The 25,671-nt window shown below is 41.1% G+C and overlaps 1 protein-coding gene across 1 annotated transcript; it reads left to right on the forward strand.

The window, feature by feature from the left end:
• Window positions 1–378: 378 nt before the first annotated feature.
• Window positions 379–24,733, forward strand: prkcha (protein kinase C, eta, a). Its single transcript, XM_030392327.1, has 14 exons — window positions 379–770; window positions 6,284–6,347; window positions 7,929–8,082; window positions 8,168–8,202; window positions 8,293–8,375; window positions 9,139–9,268; window positions 9,356–9,489; window positions 9,598–9,729; window positions 11,385–11,558; window positions 13,536–13,690; window positions 17,803–17,941; window positions 19,705–19,893; window positions 23,654–23,800; window positions 23,891–24,733. Exons 1-14 carry the CDS (start codon window positions 420–422, stop codon window positions 24,038–24,040), a joined length of 2,037 nt encoding a protein of 678 aa, XP_030248187.1. The 5' UTR covers window positions 379–419; the 3' UTR covers window positions 24,041–24,733.
• Window positions 24,734–25,671: the final 938 nt, after the last annotated feature.

Consider the following 25,671-nt stretch of genomic DNA (forward strand, 5'->3'; position numbering starts at 1 on the left):
TCCACCATGTGACACACCAAACCTTCAGTGACAGGTTGAAGGGGTACGTGCTGTATGTTCGTGTGTGTTTGTGTGTGAATGTACAGTTCGTGACGAGCTATGCGGAACTTGTTCCTCCTCCTCGGCGTGTGTGTGTGTTGTGGCTTCGTACTTACTGAAAGTTGTTGAAGCAGCTTCACTCCGACACTGACAGTGAGCGGTGAGGCGGAAGGTGTGCAGCCAGAACTTCAGTCAGGATGACTGTTTGTTATTGTCACTGTGAGTTCATTGCAGCACTGTTGATGGTCAGTGCTGATGTGAAGTGAGTGCGAATGCTTTTTTAACACGTTCTGTTTTATTTTTTTGTCGCTTCTTGCTTTTTTTTTTTTTTTTTTTTTTTTTACGCCTCTACCTTGGTGGAAAAAAAAGGTTTTTAAAAAATGAAGTTTAACGGTTACCTGAAGCTCCGGATCGGCGAGGCGGTGGACCTGAAGCCGACCACCTTCTCCCTCCGCCACTCTGTCATCTTCAACAAAGCCCCGCCGGCTCTGGACCCGTACATCGTGGTGAAGGTGGACGACTACAAGATTGGACAAACTCACACCAAGCAGAAAACCAACGCGCCGACGTACAATGAGGAGTTCTGCCTGAACGTGAGCAACGGGAAGCAGATCGAGATGGCAGTTTTCCACGACACTCCAATCGGATATGATGACTTTGTGGCCAACTGCATCATGCAGTTTGAAGACCTCATCAAAACCTCCAACACAGGAGAGACGTTCGAGGGATGGGTGAGTAAAAAAACAAGAAGAAGAAGCATAAACTGGAAAACAAATATGTATCCATGTCCAATCGTCATTCCCCCCCTCAACTACATGGGCGGATTAACCTATTGGGGTGTCCTGGGACAGACCCAGAGAGAAGGGGTGGGTGATACCACAACATTTGGTTTCGATCCAGTGTTGAGTAATTGCAGTACTACAGTTATTAATGCTGATAGTTCCCATACATGCTTAAAAGCAGCCAGTGTATTCACACTTCACTGGAAAGCAGTGAGCCATGACTCATGATCTGAATGTAGTGCATTAAAACACAAGACATCAAACCAGACCTCCTCCAAGCATGTGTTTCAGGCCATCTCTGATTCATCGCTGTGTGTTCATGTTGAGAAATAGTTGACCTAATGAGGTGACTGCTCATTTTAAATACTCAAAACAACACACAGATAACATAAAAACAAAATGCATATTTCTGATCTTGATCCCGAGTCATTGAGTTGAGTTGCAGTCATAAATCCTGACATATCGGCTGATCTGCACACCTTTTTTTGCAATTATCCCTCAAATAATTTTATCAAACACTTCTCACAAGGATGTAATGTAACAGAGGTGGGATATTTTACAGTTTAAAAGCATACTTTGTTATCTGAAATGACATCACTGCACTGAAACAGTGAATCTCATTGGAATTTTAGTAATTATAAATCACCCCAAGCATCTTTCTCTGCATTATAATGTATTAAAAAAAGCCTTTTGTATCAATGCATTTCAGACAACATTGAGATACGTCTGTGAGAGGTCGATATCAGCCATATCGGTTGATGCACTGATTAGTAATCTGCCCATCCTTACCAGCGCCAGAGACACCAACCATTACTTATATGCTAGAGCAGGTATTCTGCAAGTCATTTAAGTTATGTTTAGTAGAATTAAAAAAAAAAAAACTTTTTCGATGAATCTGTCCCATTCATACACACGAGATCAACATCTATAAAGGAGGGGAAAGACGGGGTCATCTTTGTTGATATCGTATTTCATTGGGGTAAATTTGCAACAACACAATCTACACATGATATGGAATTGTACCTTGGGGTTTTTGAGGCCCTTGTGGATCGAGGGGCCCTAAACAGTGGCTTCATCAGTGGCTTTTCCTTGATGGTAATCCAGTCCTGAAGATTAGAGCCATCTATGAGTTGCCAAGACTTTGCTTGTGTATTTTCATTGTGATGTAGGTGATGTAATTTTTATGAAATTTTTCATTTTGGTTATTATCAGGTACAGGGATCTATTGACTCAAAGTTCATCCATTAGTAGGCTAATAGTACTTCCCCATTTACTTCTAGAACATTACAGTAGAAAAGATTACCTAGAAAACAAATGCGTCAGGAAATGTCAGCATAAAGAGCATTCCTATGAAATATCGTATATTGTTTATGAATTTGACACATGCTGCTCAGGATTTGAGAGCAAGGAAAAACAAACTGTGCAATATAGCTTGGGGCGATTGGTCGCTACACGTGTCGTGAGTGACTGCCTGTTTTTCCAACCAGCTCCTCACATATTCACTTGTCCATGTCTTTGCGTGGACAGCAAAGTGCTTGACCTGAGCCGTTTAACGTCTTGCGCTGATCGACCCAGAAGATTTGCTATGATCATCAGCTCAAATGTTGTCTAAAACCACAGATACCGCTGCTGTGGTGAGGTGTTAACTCTGCTTGCAGTGTGCACAAACGCTCTCTAATTTCTTGATCTTGCAAAGCGTTTGACCTGCCTGTGCAAACAAATGTGTGTTGATTAAACCCCCGACACTTCGTCAAGTTGTCATGGGTGAGAAGTTAACCATACGCAGTTGACTGAGGTGTAAGGGTGCTGAGTGTCTGGCGCACGCTACAGTACAGGCTACAGTACAGGGAGAAAATGGACGTCGTCAAAGCTCAGATCCAATGTCTCATGTTTAGTATCACATTCGTCTTAGTGTTTGCCAGACACAAACAGAAAACTGCCCCTTCTAACCGGAGTTTCCCTCCTCTGACTAACTTTCATCCTTCTTGGACTGTAAGCCTCTGCAGGTGTCGATGAATGTAACCTGAACCTGTCCGGGCCTGGAGCCGTCTGAGGCGGTATCGACTACGTACCACAACAGAGCCGTCTCTCTTCCACAGACAGACTTTTGTCAGTAAAGCACATTTTTCTGTGTCAACGTGTTGACCTTGTGTTGATTAAATCATCCAGTGGTTCAGCAGCGGCGGGATCCTGCTGCAGAACGCTTTATTTAAACAATGGAAGGATGTTTTCTAAATCAGATTTTGTGTTTAACAAGTCAGTAAATTTGGTGGTCTGAGCATCACGTCACCACAAAGCACACAACAAAGATACTACAGTAGCAGTAACAGAACGTAAAACAGATAAGACAAACTTGTACGGCATTTTACATTGAAGACAAATGCCTCACATTCGTTTAGATGTAGGTGGGATGGTGTTTGAGAAGTTAAGCATTTAGGCCTGCAACAAGAGTAACAATTTTTTGTTCAGACTTAAACAACATCACATTTTTTTCGAAAAGGCTATTTGCTATTTTCCAGAGCCCAAAGCGACGTCTGCAAATTGCTTCTTTTGTCCACCAAACATTCCAAAGCCCAAAGATTCTTCACTTCCTGTCATAAATGACAAAGAAAAGCAGCAAATTCTTACATTTAAGAAGCTGGAACCAGCAGCCAGTTTGCTTGCAAAATGATTGAATAATCAATTATCAAAAGATTTATTCATATATTCTTTGATTGTATTTCTTTTTAAAAAGAAGTGCGTCCTATCTGTGATACAATAAAAAAAATTGTTTCCTTACTAAATGCAAGGATAAAGTGAGTTTGAATAAAATGTTGTCGCATGCCTGAATAGCGCAAATACATCTTAAAGAAATACACTTAATTAGAAACGATAGCAAAAGTTACCTCAAACCAGCACTGACTGAAATTAAGATTTAAATATTTATATATATATATATATATATGTGTCTGTGTGTGTGAAAAGTTAGTATTGAGCAGGATGAGTGCCCACACCTTCACCAAGACCCCACACGTTGGGGGAAGTGGGTACGAAAGTGGAGCCCTGCCGGCAGATTTAGAAGAAGTAATAAGTTGCCTTTCTCACTTCGAGGTACATGCTTGAAGTTGTTATCCGCCAGATCAGTGCATGGTTTCTTTTTGTGCTTTGTTGCGTTGAAGAAATGCTGGGCTGGTTTGTTTCACACATTCACGCCGAGACACAAGCCTCCACACGCCCACACTGCTGTTGATCACAGCGTTCCCACCATCGGATCGGTGCTTGAGGGCTCACTGTTAACATGCTCACTCTGTTGGCTCTTGTCCAGGTGCTCCACTTCCTCTCACTTACCCTTTTTCAATGCGTTCGCTTGACTCTTGTGCACGCTGTCCAGTTTGATGCTCTTACAGCTGACAAAAAGCTGAAGGTTCAAGCTCAACTTTCGCAGAATTTCTTAGTGACTCAACTCAAGTATTCATCAGGACTGACTTTATCTGCCTCAGACAGCACATTTAGACAAAAGGCCAGTTTCCTCTGCCTCCCACTTGTTAACATCACATGGCACAACGCAATGACATCTTTGACTTATTACTCGTTTATTTGAGTTTTTTAATTGCACAATAAGATTCCAGTAATCACTGCTCATGCATCTGGGGCGTTTGACTTGTTTCTCAGCCTTGAAGCCATCAAGACTGCCTAGGGGCACTGAAACTGAAAGTGGGTTAAATATGGCCCCTCGACATTTTCCAGTCAAGTGTACAGCGTGCTAGAGTGAAACGGGCCCCATCGCCTATGTCTAAAAAAAAAGACAAACTTCCTCCTATCTCTGTGATACAGCATTAAAACGTTCTGCTTTTAAACTTGACGATCATGCCGCCATCACCCACATCTATTTTAGGTGAGATCTGTTCTGTAGTTTCCCATTTTTTTCAAGTCTGCCCTACAATAATGCTCACATGCCTGTATGCACTATGAAGTTGGTTGTGTAATTGTTTCTCCTTTGTCTTTACATAGTAAGTAGAAATGTAAATGGTGGAGGAAAAAAAAAACACAGCCCCTTTCTGTGATGAAACTGATTCTAAAGACACCCAAACTTTTCCCCTCGGGGGGCCAAAACTAAAACTTAACCAAGGCGTCATTGCAAAAAAAGAGCGTATATTGGTCACTGTCAGGGTCATTAAAAGATATCGTCTCCAAAAGTCGCTTCTTGTTCTGCTTCTATTCAATAACACTTCAGAAAAGCAATGACAAGTGGTTGACAAGTGGGTGAAGCCAAGTATTAGAACAAGTAGAACAGGTTGCTTAGTTCAAAAAAACGAAATCACTTTCCTGAAATACAGCCCTTTAAAACAAGGAAATGGCAACAATTATGTCATATCACAATACAACAATACCAGACCACCACACCATATATATTGTCCGATATCACGTCAGCGATATAATCTCTTTATACTGCCCAGCGCTTCTTGTGATTATCAGCGAGATTACAGTCTTTTTAGCAAAGAATTATCCTCTCTGTTTTCTGACTGTCTTTCTTTGCTGAGCTTCAGCAGAAGGAAAGTCACACAAAGATCTGCAGTAATTCTTTCTACCTGCATATGTACATATAAATATTGTTTTAAGGCCTGTCTCCTTTCAGCTCTTCTGTAAAGCTTGACCAAAGTAAAACGTGTTTCAAAGATAACAAACGCACTGAGGAAGTCTTCACGGTGGACAAGTCAAACCTGCTGTCTAGACTGTAGATAGACACAGGATATGAGCAGGTGACCGAAAACAAAAGTGCAGATGTTTTAGCTGAAGCGAAATGAACCCCTTCTTGAAATGAAATCTTCGCACTAAATGTACCAACTGAGTGGTCAGAGTTGACACCAAATGTGTCACTGTTTTGTGGGCAGTCAGTATTTTCCAGCTGGCGTGTGTGTAAAACATAAATAGATCTTTATTTCAGCATAGAGTGACCTAAGTTTCCATTCAGTGGGTGCTGCAGGAAGTGTCTTGCTCTGTCTGCTGTGCTTCTGTACGTCTCCCGTATGTGATTGGACATTTAGTTAGTCATCACTAACAGCTGAGCATCACAGCAGCCTCTGCAACAAGCCCAACCTGCCAGACCTGATGTGTTGTCCTTCCGTCACATAGTTCAAATTCCTCCAGTGTTACATACACACTGAGGAATGCCCAAAATATGCGGTTAAGTACCTATACCAGAGCAGAAGGACAGGGGCTAAAATGTCAGATACCTTTTTCTCACATGCCTTTTTATTAACCCAGTTATTTTAACTGAGGCACTAACAACTCTTCCTACATTTAAAGTATAGTTTCAAAAGCATCAAATGTGCCATTCTCCTGAATTCCATGTTGTTTAATATATATTAGTTTGGGCTAAATATGTTTATTTGATACTTTTGTAATCTGGTGAGTCTTAATATCTGTCTACTTAGCTGTTGTAAGTATGCAGATATATAATATTGCGTTTTGTTTGTCTACAGATGGACTTGGAACCAGAGGGCAAGGTTTACATCCATGTTGCCCTCACTGGATCCTTCACTGATGGTAAGGCTGCGAAAGATTGCTGCTACGGCTGAGTTTGTCCCTGTCTTTTTTCTCTTAATCTGAAAAAACTTTTTAAATGATAAGGAACACTAATCCATGTGGAGCCATGTAATAAGAGGCTCTGAGAACAGGTGTGCACACATGTTTCTGTGTGACCTAAGCAGTCTGGTATGTTCCATGTATGCTCGTTTGCTTTCTTAAGACGTCAGAGCACGTCATTGTCGGGGACGTCTGTATAGTACATGTACATGGTGTCGTAACCAGCGAGACGGAGCATTTTGATTACGATGAGAGAAAAATGAGGTCTTCTGATGAGCTCTTTAGAAGCAGAAGTCCTGTCAGCTGGTGGCTAGTTGCCTTCTGTTAAGTTCAAGCTTTATTTTCATGAAAACATTTGAAGAAAACTGAACTGACATCTTTCTGGTTGGGGAAAATATGTGGTGCGACCCTATAAACTGATGCATTAGTCGAGTGAACTTTCACTGAGTACTTCTGCATAAGATCTTATGTGACCTAAGTTCTAATGTAAAGCCCCCTTTTCACACTTCTACCACAAACACGCATTCGTGTTGTTTGCAGGGGGATGGTGGGGGCTCAGCGCACAGGTTTCCATAATGCATGTGTGGTTTTCACCTCACATGTAACTCGTTACACCTAGACCTAGAGCACATAGAGCAAACCCAAACCTCACAAATACGCACAAAGCTAAAATTATTTTATAAATGAATTGATAATATTCATCTGATAATGGTAACACAGTTTGATTAGGTATGTAAAATAATTTATCAAATGATACGTTAATCTGATGGCAGTTAGTTACATGTGACTTGAGTTATGGGACATTGTTATTTTTCATTGTTTACTCATACTTGGTTTAGAAAACCATCAGTTTCTAATTTACACAACAACACTGATTATTTTTCTTGATTCACAATATTAAAACCTGAAAATGTTTAGCAAGCAGTGAACTTCTGAGCACTGACACATTATCACCTTTCAAATCGACAAGCCAAACTTCTTAGCCAAAATCTTATTATTCTCATATTCAGTGAATATGGAAAAATTGGTAGCATTTATTTGGAGGTCAGTACCAACACCCCTAGCCAATATCTGGCTCTAGCGCTGCGTAATTTTCCACTCTATTCAACAGTTAGTCTCTGACTTGTCTGTCTACTGATTGGTGCTGGGCAGGTGATGTAGAGCGGGTTTTTATTGGGTGCCTTTGAGCTAAAAACAGCTGCCAAAATACCAGAACACTGAGAGAAAGAGTGAACCAAAACAGTAAAGTTGTGAGTCACAAAACCAAAATGATGCTGCTATAAAACCAATGAGCTGAGAGATGATTCTTTCTGGATTTGTCATTGCAAGTGACCCTTTTCACATACGGGTGGTGATGTGACCCATTTCTAATATAGGAATATTACTTATAGCTGCTTTAAAGTCCCATGGTATGATAACAGGGATCACTTTGCAAACCAAAGTTCGTATGCTATTGGGTCTGAGAATTAACTTATTTCTGCAGCTCTTGTTCCACTCCTGATATTTGAACATAAACTTTTATCTCTGATTTCTTTCTGTCAGATGACGCCATTGTGAAAGAGAAGACCTATAAGCAGTTTACGAGGAAGCGGCAGGGGGCTGTCAAGCGGAGAATCCACCAGGTCAACGGGCACAAGTTCATGTCCACTTTCCTCCGTCAACCCACCTTCTGTTTTCACTGCAAAGAGTTCATCTGGTGAGAGAGATGTGGGATCACTCCTGCCCACATGTATCTGTGTGGTCTGTAAACTGTATCTGATTCTGTCTCTATCTGTTTATAGGGGTGTTTTTGGAAAACAGGGTTACCAGTGCCAAGGTGAGGAGACTTTGTTTTCTCTTTCTGCCATTTCACACATTTCCTTAAACATAGGGACACAAATTTGACATTGACTGTTTGTTTTCTCAGTCTGTACCTGTGTGGTTCACAAACGATGCCACCAGCACGTCGTCACTGTGTGTCCGCGTATGAAGAAGTCAACAAAAGAACAAGTAAGACCACGCGACAACAATCTCTGTTAGACAACAATACCATCAGGTTTCTCTGTCTCAACAAACCATCAGATCAATAAGAAAGTGATCAGTGTTACATGCCCTGGGTGCTTCGCTATCAAATGTCTGTGCATAGTCGCTGTAGACTTGTGATAGTGCTAGTTTTACCCGGCAGTTTGCAGGGCACCTCATTTTCATTTCTATTTATTGATCTACATTCTAGCATTATTTTTCTTGAAGTTATACAGGATGTGCAGATAGATAGCAGACATGTGTGACAGTCCCCTCCCACGCACGCACACACACACACACACACACACACACACACACACACACACACACACACACACACACACACACACACCTGCAGTGATCAGCGGGCTGTACATGTTCCTGTTTTTGAGTTCTGGTCACTGAGCCAGAACACTGTACTATGATCTGTTTTTCCACACATGCTTGCAGCATTTTCATGTTCCCATAAATACATATGTGCTTGTTTTAGCATTGAAACGTGCCATTTTTGGCCTTATTTATTACACTTTGCTGAGCATTACAAGTTTCTCTTCCTTGGGGAAATTTAGAGAGAAGCAAATGCAGCAATAAACTGAGACCAGGTCCCACTGTGACAAAAACCAGGAACTAAACTTTTCTCACAGCACACACCATGTGACAATTCAGGGTTGTTTTAGAATTGGTCCATGCATGGTTGAACACACCATTTCACCACGCAGTGGTTTGTTTACTGTATGTATTTTCTCCGCAGCCTGTAACCCAAGGCTTCAGCATCAACATCCCTCACAAGTTCAACATCCACAACTACAAGTCGCCTACCTTCTGTGACCACTGTGGCTCCCTGCTGTGGGGGATAGTCAAGCAGGGGCTACACTGTAAAAGTAAGACCCGTGTCAACAGTTGTCGCTCAAAATCATCATCTCAGAGGTCCTAATTTGTCTTCCTGTCTGTGTTGTTTCTCTCTTCAGTCTGTAAAATGAATGTTCACATCCGCTGCAGAGGCAATGTTGCTCCCAACTGTGGGGTCAACAGCGTGGAACTGGCCAATAAGCTTGCAGAGATGGGCCTGCAGGCTGGAGAAGTCTCTAAACGCAACTCATTGGTACAAAGGCTGAGTTTCCAGAACAAGTTCTAATTTTACTTAGGTGTGGCCTTAAATCAAGCTGATCTAAGTGGTGTTTTTTTCTTCATTTTTTGTGTGCTCTGATAGGCCAGAAATGCAAGTCAGATTAGAGCGCCATCTGAAAGGAGGGAGGATACAGAAGGTCAGCAGCAGAGCCCTCGGCTCGGCATCTCGGACTTCACGTTCCTTCAGGTCCTTGGCAAGGGCAGCTTTGGCAAGGTGGGAATGATGAGAGAGGGAAAGGAGAAATTCTCTGTGTAATGAAATGATGAACAGGGTGAAAAATGAGGAAGACTGCAGAATGTGGGAATATTTTTTTTGTATTAGAGGACGTCATTTAAGAGGAGTGTAATTCTGAAATATTAAAATTTATTAAATATAAACTACAAACCCCAATTCCAATGAAGTTGGGATGTTGTGTAAAGCGTTAATATGATTTTGTGCAGATATTCACTCATTTTTAATTAGATGCCTGCATCCAAAATAGTTGGGACAGGGGCAACAAAAGACTGGGAAAGTTGAGGAATAGTTAAAAAACACCTGTATGGAACATTCCACAGGTGAACAGGATAATTGGAGACCGGTGAGTGCCATGATTGGGTATAAAAGGAACATCCCCGAAAGGCTCAGTTGTTCAGAAGCAAGGATGGGGCGAGGTTCACCACTTAGTGAACAACTGCGTGAGCAAATAGTCTAACAGTTTAAGAATGTTTATCAATGTACATTGCAAGAAATTTAAGGATTTCATCATCTACAGTCCATAATAACATCAAAAGATTCAGAAAATCTGGAGAAATCTCTGCATGTAAGCAGCAAGGCCGAAAACCAACATCTACAAGTGCAAGTTAAAACTCTACAATACAAAGCGAAAGCCCTTTATTAACAACATCCAGAAATGTTGCCGGCTTCTTTGGGCCCAAGCTCATCTGAGATGGACTGATGTAAAGTGGAAAGGTGTTCTGTGGTCTGACGAGTCTACATTTCAAATTGTTTTTGGAAATCATGGAAGTCGTGTCTTCCGGTCCAAAGAGGAAAAGGACCATCCAGATTGTTCTGGCGCAAAAGCCAGCATCTGTGATGTTATGGGGGTGTGTTAGTGCCCGTGGCATGGGTAACTTGCTCATCTGTGAAGGCACCATAAATGCTGGAACATACAGGTTTCGGAGCAACATCCAAGCAACGTCTTTTTCAGGGACGTCCCTGCTTATGTCAGCAAGACAATGCCAAGCCACATTCAGCACGTGTTACAACAGCGTGGCTCTGTAGTAAAAGAGTGTGGGTACTAGACTGGCCTGCCTGCAGTCCAGACCTGTTCTTCTATTGAAACTGTGTGGCGCATTATGAAGTGTAAAATACGACTGTTGAGCAACTTAAGTCGTATATCAAGCAAGAATGGGAAAGAATTCCACCTACAACACTTCAACAATTAGTGTCCTCAGTTCCCAAATGCTTATTGAGTGTTGTTAAAAGGAAAGGTGATGTAACACAGTGGTAAACATGCCCCTGTCCCTGCTCTTTTGGAACGTGTTGCAGGCATCAGATTCAAAATGAGTGAAAATTTGCAAAAAAACCAACATTGAACATTAAATATCTTGTCTTTGTAGTGTATTCAATTAAATGCAAATTGAAAAGGATTTGCAAATCATTGTATTCTGCTTATATTTACATTTTAAACAATGCCCCAACTTCATTGGAATTGGAGTTTGTATTTTGAAATTATTTTGTAACATGAAACATATGATAGAGCTTTTCTAATAACAAAATGATTTGCTTAAATAAATAGACCTATCAATTCTGATCTGATTGTTATCACAATCACAGTGTTACACCTGTGAATTCTCATCTATCATATTCTCTGCTTGCTATATCTTTAGGTGATGCTGGCGAAACTAAACAGCAATGATCGGGTTTTCGCGGTCAAGGTACTGAAAAAGGACATCATTCTGCAGGACGATGACGTGGAGTGCACCATGACAGAGAAGAGGGTGCTGTCGCTCGCCCGCTGTCACCCTTATCTGACACAGCTGCATTGCTGCTTCCAGACGCCGGTCAGTACAGATATACGCCCGCATGCCATTGTGTCATAGTTCAGTATGCTTTTATTGTGGGTGTAATCTGTGCCAGAGGTAATGAGGCACAGTTTTATAAAAACAACCTTCTCCCATGCCTTACTGAGGAAAATTTCCAGATCAAGTTGTGGCATAAACAGGGCCAGCCATTAGCTCAGGTGGTAGAGCGGGCTTTCGTAGAAGTCCACTGCTGTTGATGTACACTAATGATCCACAGTATGATGCACAAAGGTAATAGAGGTATTACAACTGCAAAAAAATTAAAAATAAGAGCAGATAGAGTAGGGGCAGCCTTAACAAAACTGACAAAGGAGTATTATTTCTGTGGAAAACTTTGTTCTAGTGGTTCCAAAATTGCCATTGTATTGATATAGTCTCCTGTTATTACACAAAATGATAAATGTCCTTTACCTTTTTGTATTTATCACAAAAATGGTACAGTTAGATGTCTTGGTTACACAGTCTAGACACAGTCAAGACACAGCATTGTAATGCGTACATGAATCAGCAGGTGGCAGCAGTTTCCACATCTTGTGTTTGAGAGGGCGGAAGGGGGAACTTGTCTGGCAGGGCTCCTGGCATAGACAGGACACTTCTAATCTGCTTTTGTTGTTTGAACCTCTGTTGCCCTACTTCACCTCGGGTCAAAATAGAGCAGCGCGATGTGAAAAATTAACTAAATGACACTTCTCCCCCTGACCATTCAAACCCACACCAAACCGCTCTGTTCCACCACAGTTCCTCCTCACTTTTATATGTGTCTTGTCGCCCTTTTCCTGAGTAGGTAGTTTCTGTAAATGACTTGTTATTTATCTTGTGAATGCACCTGGACACATTTTTAAGAAATTGTCCAAATATTATCATAATTCTATTGCAAGTGTTTGAGTTATGACATGTTGACTATTTTTAATGTAATTTTGCATCCATTTGAGCTTCAGTCCAGTGTGATTTTTGAAAAATGTGAGTATAAAGAGAGGAAGAGGGGATGAGTAGGGTGGAAAGTGATGCGCCTGTGGTGCGGTGGAGTGGGCACACATTTTTTCTTTTAGCTAAATGATGTGGTGTAGATAAATTGTCCTTCAACACAGCAATTTATCATCAGCTGCTTGTCTTTAAACATTCAAATTAAATCTAATCTTGCATCACCAGACATCTTGCTCATCAATTTTACGGTGGTTTGGAGAGACTCTTTCAGAATAATTAGGAGAGCTTAACTTTGGAGAACAGAAAACTGTTCATTGGCATGGAATTTAAAAGGACTCCTCTGGGAAATGACATTTGTGATTACTTTCATGTTAAGAAGGACCAAATTCACCACAGTGAACATCTTGAGATGAAAATGGTAATGGCACCTTGGAGCTTATATAGCAACATGACTAGCATTTTAAGATGTATAACTCAATAGAAATCAATAGAAATGCAGGACCATGACACTGTTTGAGTGTGGATTTAAAGATTCCCACAGCTTAGACCACACACAGAGTCCTTGCTGCTCCGAGCACATTATTATTGGCCATCATACCTGTAATCTCAGGGTAAATATCAGAGCACTCCAAACCACAGAGCAGTTAAACAGAGTCAGCTGTGGCAGAATGTACTTATCCCTTCAGGAAGATGGGCAGATCTCTACTTCACATTCTCCTCCAGTGTTTTTTCTCCCTCCAGGCCTTCATTTTCTTCTTCACATATCAGCCATAGCCTATGATGAGAAAGAAAGATTTATGGGTTTGATCAGTATTTTTTTTGCCCCACTGACATTCAACTGCGGTTATTTGCACAGGAATCCATCAAGCAGACATGTGAAATTTATGAGAAGCAGACATGTTCATCCTTGGAGCAATCTTCATAGTCATGGGTTCTTGGACTGTTTAATAATGCGCGCGGGGTGGTCGCTGTGAGGGCTGGTGTGGTTTCTGTGCACATGTGTAAATGTCATCTCCTCGCTTCCTTCTGCAGGACCGTCTGTTCTTTGTGATGGAGTTTGTGAACGGTGGCGATCTCATGTTCCACATCCAGAAGTCAAGAAAATTCGAAGAGCCGAGGGCACGTTTCTACACAGCAGAGATCACCTCCGCGCTCATGTTCCTGCATGGCAAAGGCATCCTTTACAGGTCAGGAAACACAATTAACAAGGCAACCTGCAATTAGAGGAGAACATACTTTTGCACATAAATGTCTTCAAAGCATTATATAAAAGTGCATAGGCTAAAAGAATAATAAATCCACCATTATGATGGATAAAAACAGAACAATCCTATAAAACAATTTCAGGAGAGTTCTAAGAACAAACACACTGACAAAACACCTACTCCCCAATGGTAACCAATTCTGACAATTTAAAATATTAAGTAATAGACTAGTAACAGTCTCCATCTTAACTAGATATTGTGTTATTGAGACATCATGATCTGTACAGGGTAATATGGAACTATATCACCCAAATGGTTGAACTGTTTTAAGAAAAATATGTTGTGATGGATGAATGTCATGATGGATTGCTTGTTGAATGAAAACACCACTCCACACGCATCATTAATCTCAGTTTATAAGACATGGCCGAAATAAATGTATAATATTTTCTTTGTATAACAAATAAACCCCACATGATATAGTCCAGGTTATATTGGTTTGGGCGTGCGGACTGCAGATTTATTGCAATTTTTGACCTCCAAATGTGTGGCATGACAAACTAGGACAGTCTGACTAAAAGGACACTATGAAGTTGCATTATGGATATTTTAGTATCCATCATTTTTGGATCCATTACCCCTTGGCACTAAATTTCCCTAATCTGTCTTGTGCAGATCGTCTAACTTTTCTGGCATAATATTTAAGATGTTTCATCCAATGCGAATTAAATTCTACAAGAAGATCCCAAGAAACCTTTGTAGCACAGTGTGTTGCAGCCAAACACCTGCGCTGTGCATACAAATGTTCATTTTGAGGCTCATTTTTAGCTATATTTGTATTTTGATCGCTCATGTCAAAACATATCATAGTGAGCACAGTGCAATAGCAGATTACCATAGAGTGCATGCTACAACAGCATGGGTACAATTTTCATCTTGTGTGAACTAACTTTTAATAATAACAATTGTATACTGTAACCACATCAATGCTTCTTTTCCAGCATGAAATATGTAGGTCTAATCTTTAAGGCCATTTTAGGATGCTGTTGGCTACCTGCAGGAAGAACAGTGTCTCCCTGCCAGTACATTATGATAAGGAGGGGGGCATCATGTGAACTAAATCCTGAAGTTATATTTAGTGGTCTGTGTGTTCCTCGTCAGCCTGCACCACATAGCATGACTGCTAGCTTAAGAGGCCACATGCAGTTTGCATGCTAACACTAGAATAGCAAGTCTAATTGCAGCTCGCACATCAGGCCAGTGTTATAAGAGCAGAGCTCGTGCTGCCTCCTCAAAAATAAGATTATAGCCTCAATAGATGTGTTGTGTAATATGTGTGTCTCCTTGTGACTTGACTAGTTATCTCTGTGTGGCCCTATTAGCCTTAGGCAAAGTCGTGCTTTCCAGCATCTCGGTTTATGCCATCATGTTTCCTGAAGTTTAAAGATGTTTGGTTTTGATGCTGCAGTTTTTTATGACTTCAAGTACAGTACATCTAGTTTTGTGATAAAGGTATTTACATTCAGGGCTGCACCTAATGATGTTTCCATTAACGTCAAATCTGCTGGTTACTTTCAAATGATAGATGAAAGGTCCGGTGTGTAGGATTTAGGGGCATCTATTGGTGAGGCTGCAGATTGCAACCAACTGAATACCCCACCTTGTACCCTTCCGTATGGTGGCTGCTAAAGATGGGAAAGGCCCTCTCTAGAGTTTAGTTTGTCTGTTCTGTTGATCCATGGCAGTCTAACATGACTGACTTCATGGAAGAGGACCCACTCCCTCTATAGGTATGAAAGGCTCATTCTAAGGTATCAAAAACACAACAACGTTTAGTTTCCCCTAAATTCCACACACTGGGCATTTAATCATTGAGTCTATAAATATGTCAAAAAATGTTTTTGAAAAAGGCTCATCAAAATTTCCAGAATCCCAATTGACGTCTTGCTGCTTTTTTCCAGCCAACAGTCCAAAAACCAAAGACTGTTCATTTACTGTCAGAGATGACAAAGACAAACTGCACACATTTCTGCATGAAAATTTACTGACACAATTAATTTATTGTAATTTTCTTTTGATTAGTTTGATTTAATTTAATTTAATTAATCAACTGATCATTGCAGCTCTACTGACATTTGATGACTTCATTTCAAACAGCTTGAAGAAATAATCGCTGACTTTCACAATTTTAATGTGGAGAGTCAATTAAACAAGTCTGCAGGGTGCAATCAACACTTCCTTTGAGAGGCTTATAGAGATTATTGTCTAATTTCTGCCCTCATTACAGAACAAACCATTTTAGGAGGGATCAAAATATTAAATAAGAATCTATTTTCAAAATGTAATAGCATAATTTGAGTGCTTTGATAGTCTTTTATAACCTTTGGTCATTATTTTATAAACTTGAGTCTCTTTGTTTCTTTGAATGTCAGAAGGCCGTTTGTCCAGATGTGCGCTGACACTAACCACAAAGAGAAAAAAAAAATGTAGTCAGTGCGTCATAGTGTTTGTCAGCACTTCCTCTTCTCTTCTTTGGAAATTTTCATGTTACTAAAACCCTGTCTCTGAGCCAACTACTTGTATTAACAGTGTGATAAAGTTCAGTATCTAGATGTTGTCATAGTTCCAGGTGCGTTCGCTGTCACTACGGAGACCTCTCTGCCCGACTGACCCACTTCCCATAGGAAGCGATTCAGAGACTAAGTCAGACTCTTTTTTCCAGCATGGTGATGTGGGTGGATGAGGGAGCACAGGGGCACCGGTTGCAGTTGGTTATTTGCATAGCGATGGTTGGTCCTGTGTAGCTCATTGATGAGAGCACGGTAGTAAAAAGGCCAGGGATAGGAATTCATTTCTGACTGGACACAGTGATACCAAAATGTATAGAGGCCTCCTTTTAACTGTTCACTAAGCCCTTACATGCACTAAACTGTGTACTGTACGGCTCAGTGGTCTCTATGCGTGTCTTTTGGCCTGCTTGCTCGGCTTCGAGCGACAGTCACCATGGGCGTCTGAGTCACTGTTGCACAGTCAGCTTATGGTAGAAAAGAGCAAACAAGATAAATCCAACCAAACCAGTGTTGCCTTACCAGCAGTCGGTCTTCCTCATTCACTATCAAAATTTCTGTGTTCCTGTATTTGTCATCCTGTTGGAGGAAATCGCTGAACATCCTTTTTCTATTTTATTTCTTGAGAGAAAAATCAGTTGCTTTGCTGTATGGATGAGGCATTTTATTTTATCTTATTAGAGGGACAGTTCAGCCCAAAATCGCAGTGTTTTCCCCATGCCTGTCGTGCAGTTTATCCATCTAAATTGTTCTGGTGTCAAGTCGCCAATTTTTGGAGGTATCTGCTGAAAAGATGTCTGCCATTCGAATACATTGAACTGGATGGCACACGACCGGTTACTCGAGATAATCCACAGACCTTGTTGTGAGCAGTTTAATGTCAGAACTATTTTGTGTCTATTGAACTACAGCCGGCAGCCACATCTCCATGCAGATGAATGTCTGCATCTACTCATGGACGAGAGGGTAGCTAACATTACAGCTCAGCCGAAGAAGATACCGTTGACATTTCTTTCCTGCTCAGTTGTGACAATCAGCATCTTGTCCATGAGCAAAAATGCATGCTTTTCAGCTTGTAGCTTGATAGAAAAAAAAAATAGTTCTTATCTGTACATCTTATTCAGATCCGATTCACTGTGCTGTATGAATGTGCTACACAACACACACAATAGCTCAAGTTCTGGTTCTCCTTGGAGCCAAATAAATATTGACATCAGGGCACTTTTTTCCTCTTGGCAACTGAAGTGGCCTGAAATGTCTGGTGTCTGACTTTTCCTGGCTGCCATTTAATGGTCAGAAAGTTGTCTGTCCTCAGAGGACCTTTCGCTTTTTTTCTCCCCACAAATTTCTACCTCTGTCAGTTTTAAGGAGAAACAACACCAACAGGGCGTGACGGAAGACTGAACTTGTCATTTTAGCAGGAACTGTTGGCTACAATTTGGTTTTGGTGGCTGATTGAATTCCAGCCATTTACTCTTTTTCATTTATCTCATTTTCCGTTTCTTTCTCTGTTTGTCTTCCCTTCAGGGATCTGAAATTGGACAACGTTCTTCTTGACAAAGACGGTCACTGTAAGCTAGCAGACTTTGGCATGTGCAAAGAGGGCATATTTGAAGGCGGAGCCACAGGAACTTTCTGTGGAACCCCGGATTACATTGCTCCAGAGGTCAGTTTCTCCACTTGTGGCAAAAAAAACCATACAGTTTAAGAATCATGACTTTTAATAATGACACACATTTGGATCCTGTATCCTCTACACCCGTGAAGAAGATATTTTCACAAGTCAAGTAAAATTTATATTATTTATTTCCAGATGACAGTAAACTTGTTGATAAAAGTCTTAATCAATGATAATCTGTATGTGACACATTGTTGTTTTTTTTCTGGAGCGGATAACAGAAGTTGTTAAGGAGTGAGACATCTACCTTCTTTATGATCTCTGTTGAGATTGGCACATGCGCAGTACCAGTCAGACAGCTGATAAGGCTCACACCACACCGAAACAGTTCTTACCTTTTTAAATATCTTTAACTTCAGCACCGACTGAACCATGGAAGGCCAAGCGTGCCTGTGAGGTCAGCTTTTGAATGATGCTGTTGACTTGTCCAACCCTGATCCCCTCATCCCTTTACAGGCGTGCTAGGTTTTCATAAAGAGGAATTACGATGCTTCCTCATGACTGAAAGATTTTCTTTTTCTCTGAGCTCTGACCCCTGACATAGACGGATTTAAAGATATTAACAAGCCCGCAGCTTTAGCTTCAACACACGTCATAGCATCACACCTGAAGAGGAGAGTAAATTAGGCGATAAATACCTGTTACTACTGCAGGATTATTTGGATATAATCGGGTGTTTGTGCGTTTTTGGGCCAGCTTGAAAGGGGTATAACTAATTCCTGTAAATTAGTGAAGGGAATTGCAGCAGTCCAGGTGGCCGGATATAAAGGTGAGGATGACTTTATTATCACCTTTGAAAAAGAGAAACAGCCTGCTTTTGGCAATGGTATGACATTGGGGAAAAATAGCTTTTCCTGCTACATGAATTTACTTATTAAACATAAGGCGGAATCAAACATCACACCAAGGTTTCTGCCATGGGGTTTGACATGTGTGGACTGGTTGCCATGACTCATCAATAATCGCTTTGATGAGTCAGGGGGGGCAAAATAGGACAACTTCAGATTTGCCTTTATTCAGCTGTTGTCCAACAATTTCTGTCCTCAAGGCAGTCTGTGAAACTGACTAGACTGGACTGGACTGGTTGTTTGGTTTTAGGGTGAGATAAAGCTGTGTGTCATCAGTGCAACCATGGAAGGAAATGTATTATTTCACAGGAGAGAAATGTGTGTGTATAGAGAAAAGAATGGGACCTAGGAAGTTGTATTTTGTGAGAGTAGCTGGGGGAATGTGGGAAAAACTAAATGTGCTGTTTTTATATATTTAAGTTTTTTATATTACTGAAAAAGCATGAATTCATCCGTATTTAGCTTCCAGCAGCCCAGGTCTACTGAGTTCATATGATGCAGTTTCCAGTCCCATCCCCTTTCCATCACACCACCTCACTAAAAACACACACTGCGGTCACTGCCCGTCACTCCAAACTCCCTCCTGACTAACTGGAAGGCAGCGTACCTGTGAGGTCAGCTTCTGAATGGTGCTGTTGACTTGTCAAGCCTTGATCCCCTCATCCCTTTACAGGCGTGCTGGGGTTTCATAATGAGGGATTAAGATGTTTCCTCATGTTTGAAAGAGTTTTTTTTCTCTCTGACCAAGACTGTGTGTCTAGATCTATGAAAGACTTCTTTGCTGTCCTCAACACTTGCTCCTCAGTGTAGCTTCACTAATCCAACACAGTTTGCCGTTGCTACTCTCTAATGCTGTCTGTGCTGCTCTTTCAATGGTATGCTGCCTTTGACATGTTTCCACAGATCCTGCAGGAGATGCTGTATGGGCCCTCTGTTGATTGGTGGGCTCTCGGGGTGCTGTTGTACGAGATGCTGTCGGGACACGCCCCCTTTGAGGCCGAAAATGAAGATGACCTCTTCGAGTCCATCCTCAATGAAGAGATTGTTTATGCGTCTTGGCTCAGCACAGAGGCTGTGAACATACTCAAAGCTGTGAGTATATCAATTTTGTGTTTTTTACATTAAATTATTCATCAACTGTAAAGAAGATTTTCTCTGTCACATTCAACAATTGGAGGAAATGGCTCTGAATCAATATTTAAACAGTGATAGAGGAAACCAATTTCTTCCTGGATCTGTGACCAGTGTGGGGGAAAATCCAATAAGACCAATTCCCTGCATTCCTGGACAGCATGCCATGCGTCTGCAGTGTGATATATTAACGGGCCAAAGGCAGTACCCCTTTGCTCTGGATTTCCATGATCAGGGTTTGTTATTTGTTGTCCTTCAGGCTGACTGACACTTTCTGACTGCAGAGTGACTGGCAACCCTCTGGAGCTCTGCAAACCAGCTGTTTGGCCTCTTGCATAACTATATTAAGGCATGGTCTACTGCCCAGCCATAGCACACGCGCTATAAATACAACGACAACTCCTCCCTCCGTTCCTCCACTCTCTGAACCCTGCGCACCTCCTCTTATCCTTGTTATTATGCCAACATGCTTGAGGAAGCACTGGACCAATCTCCCCCCTCGTGGTCTGTGTCAGATGTTATGTAAAGAGGCATGTCAGTGTGAGTGGATTTGAATGCGACTGCACTATTTATACTGAAGGTTGATCCGCTGCAAGGATCTCCTTGTTGTTGTGAGCATGTTCACTGTGTTCTGTGGTCATGTTGTTCTGGGTTCTGTGTAGGTTTAACCTATAGAGTTGAGATCAGTGTTGGGTTTGTTAAGAATGATTATTAATTACATATCACAAAATTATAACTGAGGGTCAGTTGGGATTTTGAAAATATACACTCCTCAGACAGGTTGATAGTGATAATGAAATGAAGCTTTTCATTAGGGCCGAAACAATCTTACTTTTTTTTTTATTGTCGATTTGCGATTAATCGATTTGATAATTTAATCAATAAAGTATCAGGAAAATGTACATAACGTCTCTCAGTGCCCTAGGTGACCTCCTAATTTTGCCCAACAGACACTCCAAAACCCAAAGATGTTCAATTTAGATTGATGTAAACAATTAAACCGTAACCTTGCAGAAGCGTAAACCAGCAAATATGTGGTATAGTTATGTAGGTGAATCTTTAATTGATCGATGCAATGAATCAACAAAAGGTTTCAGCAGTAGTATTCCTTCCCCTTTATTTAAAAAAATATCTATATGATCTATTTTAATGAAGGACAGATGAAGGCTAGTTTGTGAGCTCAGTTAGCCATGATGCTAGCTGTCCAGACTGGTAGCTCAGAGTATTATAAAGAAGGATGGGTAAGGGCTAGCTGGTTAGTATGCTAAGTAAGTTAGTAGACATCTCTACAACACACTACGTTGATGTCTTTTGATACAGCCTCAAAATTATATTTTTTTCACATTCTGTTAATTATTTTGCTTCATTTTTTGAATGATTTAAACTCAAATTCATATGTAATGCACCTTTTTAAACATTTCAACATTTTCCCTTTCCCTTTTCCATACATTTCTTCCACCACCAAAGTTCAACAAAAGTGAGGCAGAAAAGAACTTGTAGATAAAATAAATCTCAGCCACCTTCTATTGTTTTACTGGACGTATACATGCAGAAATAATGATTGCACTGATAAAAAAAATAAGAAAAAGGGAAAGAGCAAAGTTTGTATTTCTCTCTGATAGCTTTATATCTTTCTGCTGGTGTTGTGGAGAGCGGCTTCTTGGAGCATTGATGCTGACATGGCAGGTCTGGTGCTGAGGAGGGCACAGCTTAGTTGCAGCCATGGAAAGATGGCATCAACTTCAGTGGAATAGTTTCTCCTAAGGTTTCTGCTCTGTAAGCTCATGAACTGATTGACCCCCTTCGGTCTGTCTAACTCGCAGTTATTTCCACTTCAAGGACCGTACTGGTGTACTGGTGTGTTTTTTTTTAATAAGCTTCCTCCCATTAGTTAGAAATCACGTCATCAAAGTCATGCACGCAGCCGCAAATCCCTGCGAGTAAACTGCATAAGCATTAAACTGTAGTGCATGAAACGTTTTGCCCTGTCTTGATGTTTACAGCAATACTGACGTCAAGCTGGATTCAAGTTTCAGCAAGTTTTTCAGGACTATTGCTCAACAGTGCGTGAGGCATGTGTGATATGTAGGTTAAATGACTGAACTATGCAAAACCAAAAGCAGAGCTTTTGTTCATCTCCCCTTTAGTGCTTTGTCTGTCTTTCTAATATACTTTTGCTTTTTCTGAGGACTTGAGTGTTGTTTAGGCCTCTGGTTGTTCATTTTGTGCGGAGCTCTTATGGTAAGACATATTCATCTTTCGAAAGTCCTCGGGTAAATCTGGACACCGTCACGGTGGACACTGAGGCTTGTTAGTTTTGTTGAGGCCTGGTCTGAATGTCACTGCTGGCCCTGAAGTGTGAACAAACTCCACAGCCAAGACAAAGCTGTCCAAAACACATCTGTTTTTTTCAGTTTACTCCCAGAGGCAAGTTTAAAACAAAGCTTTTCAATTTAAAGTTTGTTTAGTTTGGGCCTCTCCCTCTGGCCTCTGTCACCTTCCACTACTTTTGTGGCAGAGACACACTTGGAGGTCATCAGGTGATCCACTGCTCTATTGTTTTATTGTGAACAGCAAGCAGGAAGTGGAGACACCTCAGTTGCACTTTTACTGAACTTGGCTGAACTCTTACCGACTGAAACATCATGGGAGGTGCTAGACACAATCTGGGGTGTGTTCTTTTATGAGTTTGGAGGCGGGGATTGACTGGATGTGGTCCTGGCATTACTCCAAAAAATATCTGGTCTGATCTAGTTTATAAACATGCACCACATTTCCTCCACTTTGTGCAGGTCAGAAAAAAATCATCCTATCTTGTGTTATCTTACAATTGTATCCATAATTTATGAGGGAGGAATTCTGAGCTTACACAATGTTTAACAAAACAATTTGGCTGATAGCTGATGCCAATTCCCAATTATTCCACCTATTTAAACAAAGAAGTCCTAATATGTTTTAAAGTCATGTGGTTCGAATAAAACTTTCTTTTCAAAGAGCACGTACTCCATCTTGATGTGTGGTACAACCTTTAATTTAACTTTCTTTCACTGGATTAAAAAAAAAAAGACTGCTTCAAAAGCCTTTTGTGCCTGCTTTACAACTACATTTATGATTCCTACAGTTTTCGTATTGATTTTAAAAGTCTTTTATTGGTTTATAAGGCACCACATGGCCTATTCACCAGACTACATCTCACAGAGAGGGCCGCTCAGATGCTCCGGCTGTTATCTTTTAGCTGTTCCACAAAGCAGAACAAAACATCGGCTCCTCTCTACTAGCTGTGAGAGCAGAAAACAAGCTGCTTTCAGCCAATACGCTCCAAACTGTCAGAACAGCTTTTGGGCGGATCTGAGAGAAGCTGGAAATATTGATATTTTCAAACATAAACTAAAAACCCATCTTTTTCGCTTTTATGTGGTGTTTTATAATTTTATGGTTCCAGTATTTACCTTTTTTTTTTTACAATTGCATTATTATTGTTATTTCTATTATTTGTACAATCTTTTATTCATAGTATAAATTTTTTTAACTACCCATATTTTATTGTTGTCTCAAAATCAATTTTTGGTTTCTCACTCGCCCATGTTTTTTTTCAGTCCCTTGTAAAGCATTTGGATTTGAATTTTAGATTTATTTGAAAGCGGTTATATAAATGAAGTTTAACTGATTCATTATGTGGTATTACATGTCTACAAATCCATCCATTGTTTGTCTTTTACAGTTCTTGACCAAAAACCCGGCCCGGCGGTTGGGCTGTGTGGCCTCAGAGGGCGGAGAGAGCGCCGTGACCAGCCACGCCTTCTTCACCGGCATCGACTGGGAGAAGCTGAATCGTAGAGAAATTGAGCCACCGTTCAAGCCAAGGATCGTAAGTCACGTGACATGACATTGATGGCACGATAGTGTGTGAAGAATTGATGATACAGATGCTCAACAGTTCTTCATTATCCCCCTCCAGAAAGCGCCAGAGGACGTCAACAACTTCGACCCAGATTTCACGCAGGAAGAGCCGAACCTCACGCCCATTGATGACCCGCTGATCCCATCCATCAACCAGGAGGAGTTTTGTAACTTCTCCTTCACCTCTCCTGAACTACTGGAAGGCTAAGAGTCTCCTCATCGATCCACCAGTCACTCTTCGCAGTGTCTATGGTTCTGTCTAAGATGGTACCCAGTGGTACGCACAGAATGAGGCTGTCACATTCCCCAGAGACATGAAGGTGCAAAGTGCCGAGGAGTCAACCAAACACATGCTCGACAAGAAGTGGGGCAGATAAACGCTCAAGCACTCCTGTGATTCCGTAAAAATGACTTTTGCGGCCTGATTTTGACACATTCTTTTACGTGTCTGTTTGGAAATGTTGTATATGACTTGTTGATGTGTTGACAATGACAGAATTTTTACTGTACATTTTTACTGCTGTCCTGAAGATGGATGTTTTTTTTTCCCCAGTTCATTCAAATGTAAAAAAAAAAGCACTTTTTGGAGTATAAGGACATGGTCTGTGTTTGATTTTTGCTCCGGCACAAGAGTCAGTTTTAACCAGCCTGCCAGAGATTCCCAGAAAAGTCAAGCTGCCAGTTAAGATCCTGGAAGGACTGAGTGAGCGGGTGAAATAGTTTCTCAATGATGTGTTCCTGCTTGAAAAAAACAAATACGCTCAGACCCTCCCACTCTGGCTAAATGAGAGCTGAATCCCTCCACTTTTGAAATGCGGGGATAAAACTTAAATGAGGCTTGAGAAACAGCAGTATGTCCTTAACTTTAAAAAGAATGTCACATTAAACATTGAAAGGATGATTTGTCTTGCTTAGATCTTAGGTGATGTGTAGCAAAAACTTGGCATCCATCACAGTAACCCTGTGTAATTTGATCAGCCAGGCATGTTCAGGATGATGCAAGATTTCATTGGAGATGAAAGCACCGTGGTGATTCATGTCGACTAAGAAATCTGTAAAAGTTTGGAGATTTCACCACACGGTTGTCCTTGTCAGAAGACTTATAATGAATGTGGTGTTTGGCATTTTCCAAAATCAAGCGGCATCGGTCGAGAGTAATAGTAATCACTCAGGGTGCTGCTCTCTTCTTACACACACTGCTTCTCTTTCAACAGACACGGGGCCTTTGAAACCTCCCTGGTCTGTGGGCAGACTGCCTGGGTAATGGGAACTCATGTGGGGGCATTTGCAAACATGGAAATCCGATAAGTTATTGAGTATTCTCCCTGCTGAACACTTCAACCAGGCTCACTGTGAGAATGTAAAATGGAAACAAGGAGGCGGTAGAAAGAGAGAGAGAGAGAGAGAGAGAGAGAGAGAGAACTTTTACTTTAACCCTGCTGTTCACCGACATGTTAGGCCGCCATCAGCACTTCCTCTTGTCATTGCAAACCAGTAGAGAATAAACAGGAAACCACACAGCGTCATTACTGTCGCCTTTGATAGAAGCAGGAAGACATGAGAAGGAAATCAAGCTTTTGAGACACTCTGAAAAGCATGAATACAGCATGAATACAGCCTGAGTACAGTGCATGCTGTTGGTTCAAGGAATTGAAACTGTTAAAACAACAACAAAGGTGGAGGGGGGGGGGGATTGACTCAAATAAGAGGAACTCCATGTGCCCCCATGCCAAACCTGCACAGACACCAACAGCCCTGTCCTCCACAAAATGGAGATAGACTCTTCCTGTTAGTTTGAGGGAGGAAGTCTAAAGGCTCACATCTGTTTATCTCCTCAGC

This window comes from Sparus aurata, chromosome 16, assembly GCF_900880675.1.
Source record: "Sparus aurata chromosome 16, fSpaAur1.1, whole genome shotgun sequence".
Lineage (NCBI taxonomy): Eukaryota > Metazoa > Chordata > Actinopteri > Spariformes > Sparidae > Sparus > Sparus aurata.

Coding starts and splice junctions, on each gene's coding strand:
- prkcha (XM_030392327.1), top strand. CDS start 420: ATGAAGTTTAACGGTTACCTGAAGCTCCGGATCGGCGAGGCGGTGGAC. Junction 8,376..9,138: donor AGAAGTCAACAAAAGAACAA/GTAAGACCACGC, acceptor TTTTCTCCGCAG/CCTGTAACCCAAGGCTTCAG. Junction 11,559..13,535: donor ATTGCTGCTTCCAGACGCCG/GTCAGTACAGAT, acceptor TTCCTTCTGCAG/GACCGTCTGTTCTTTGTGAT.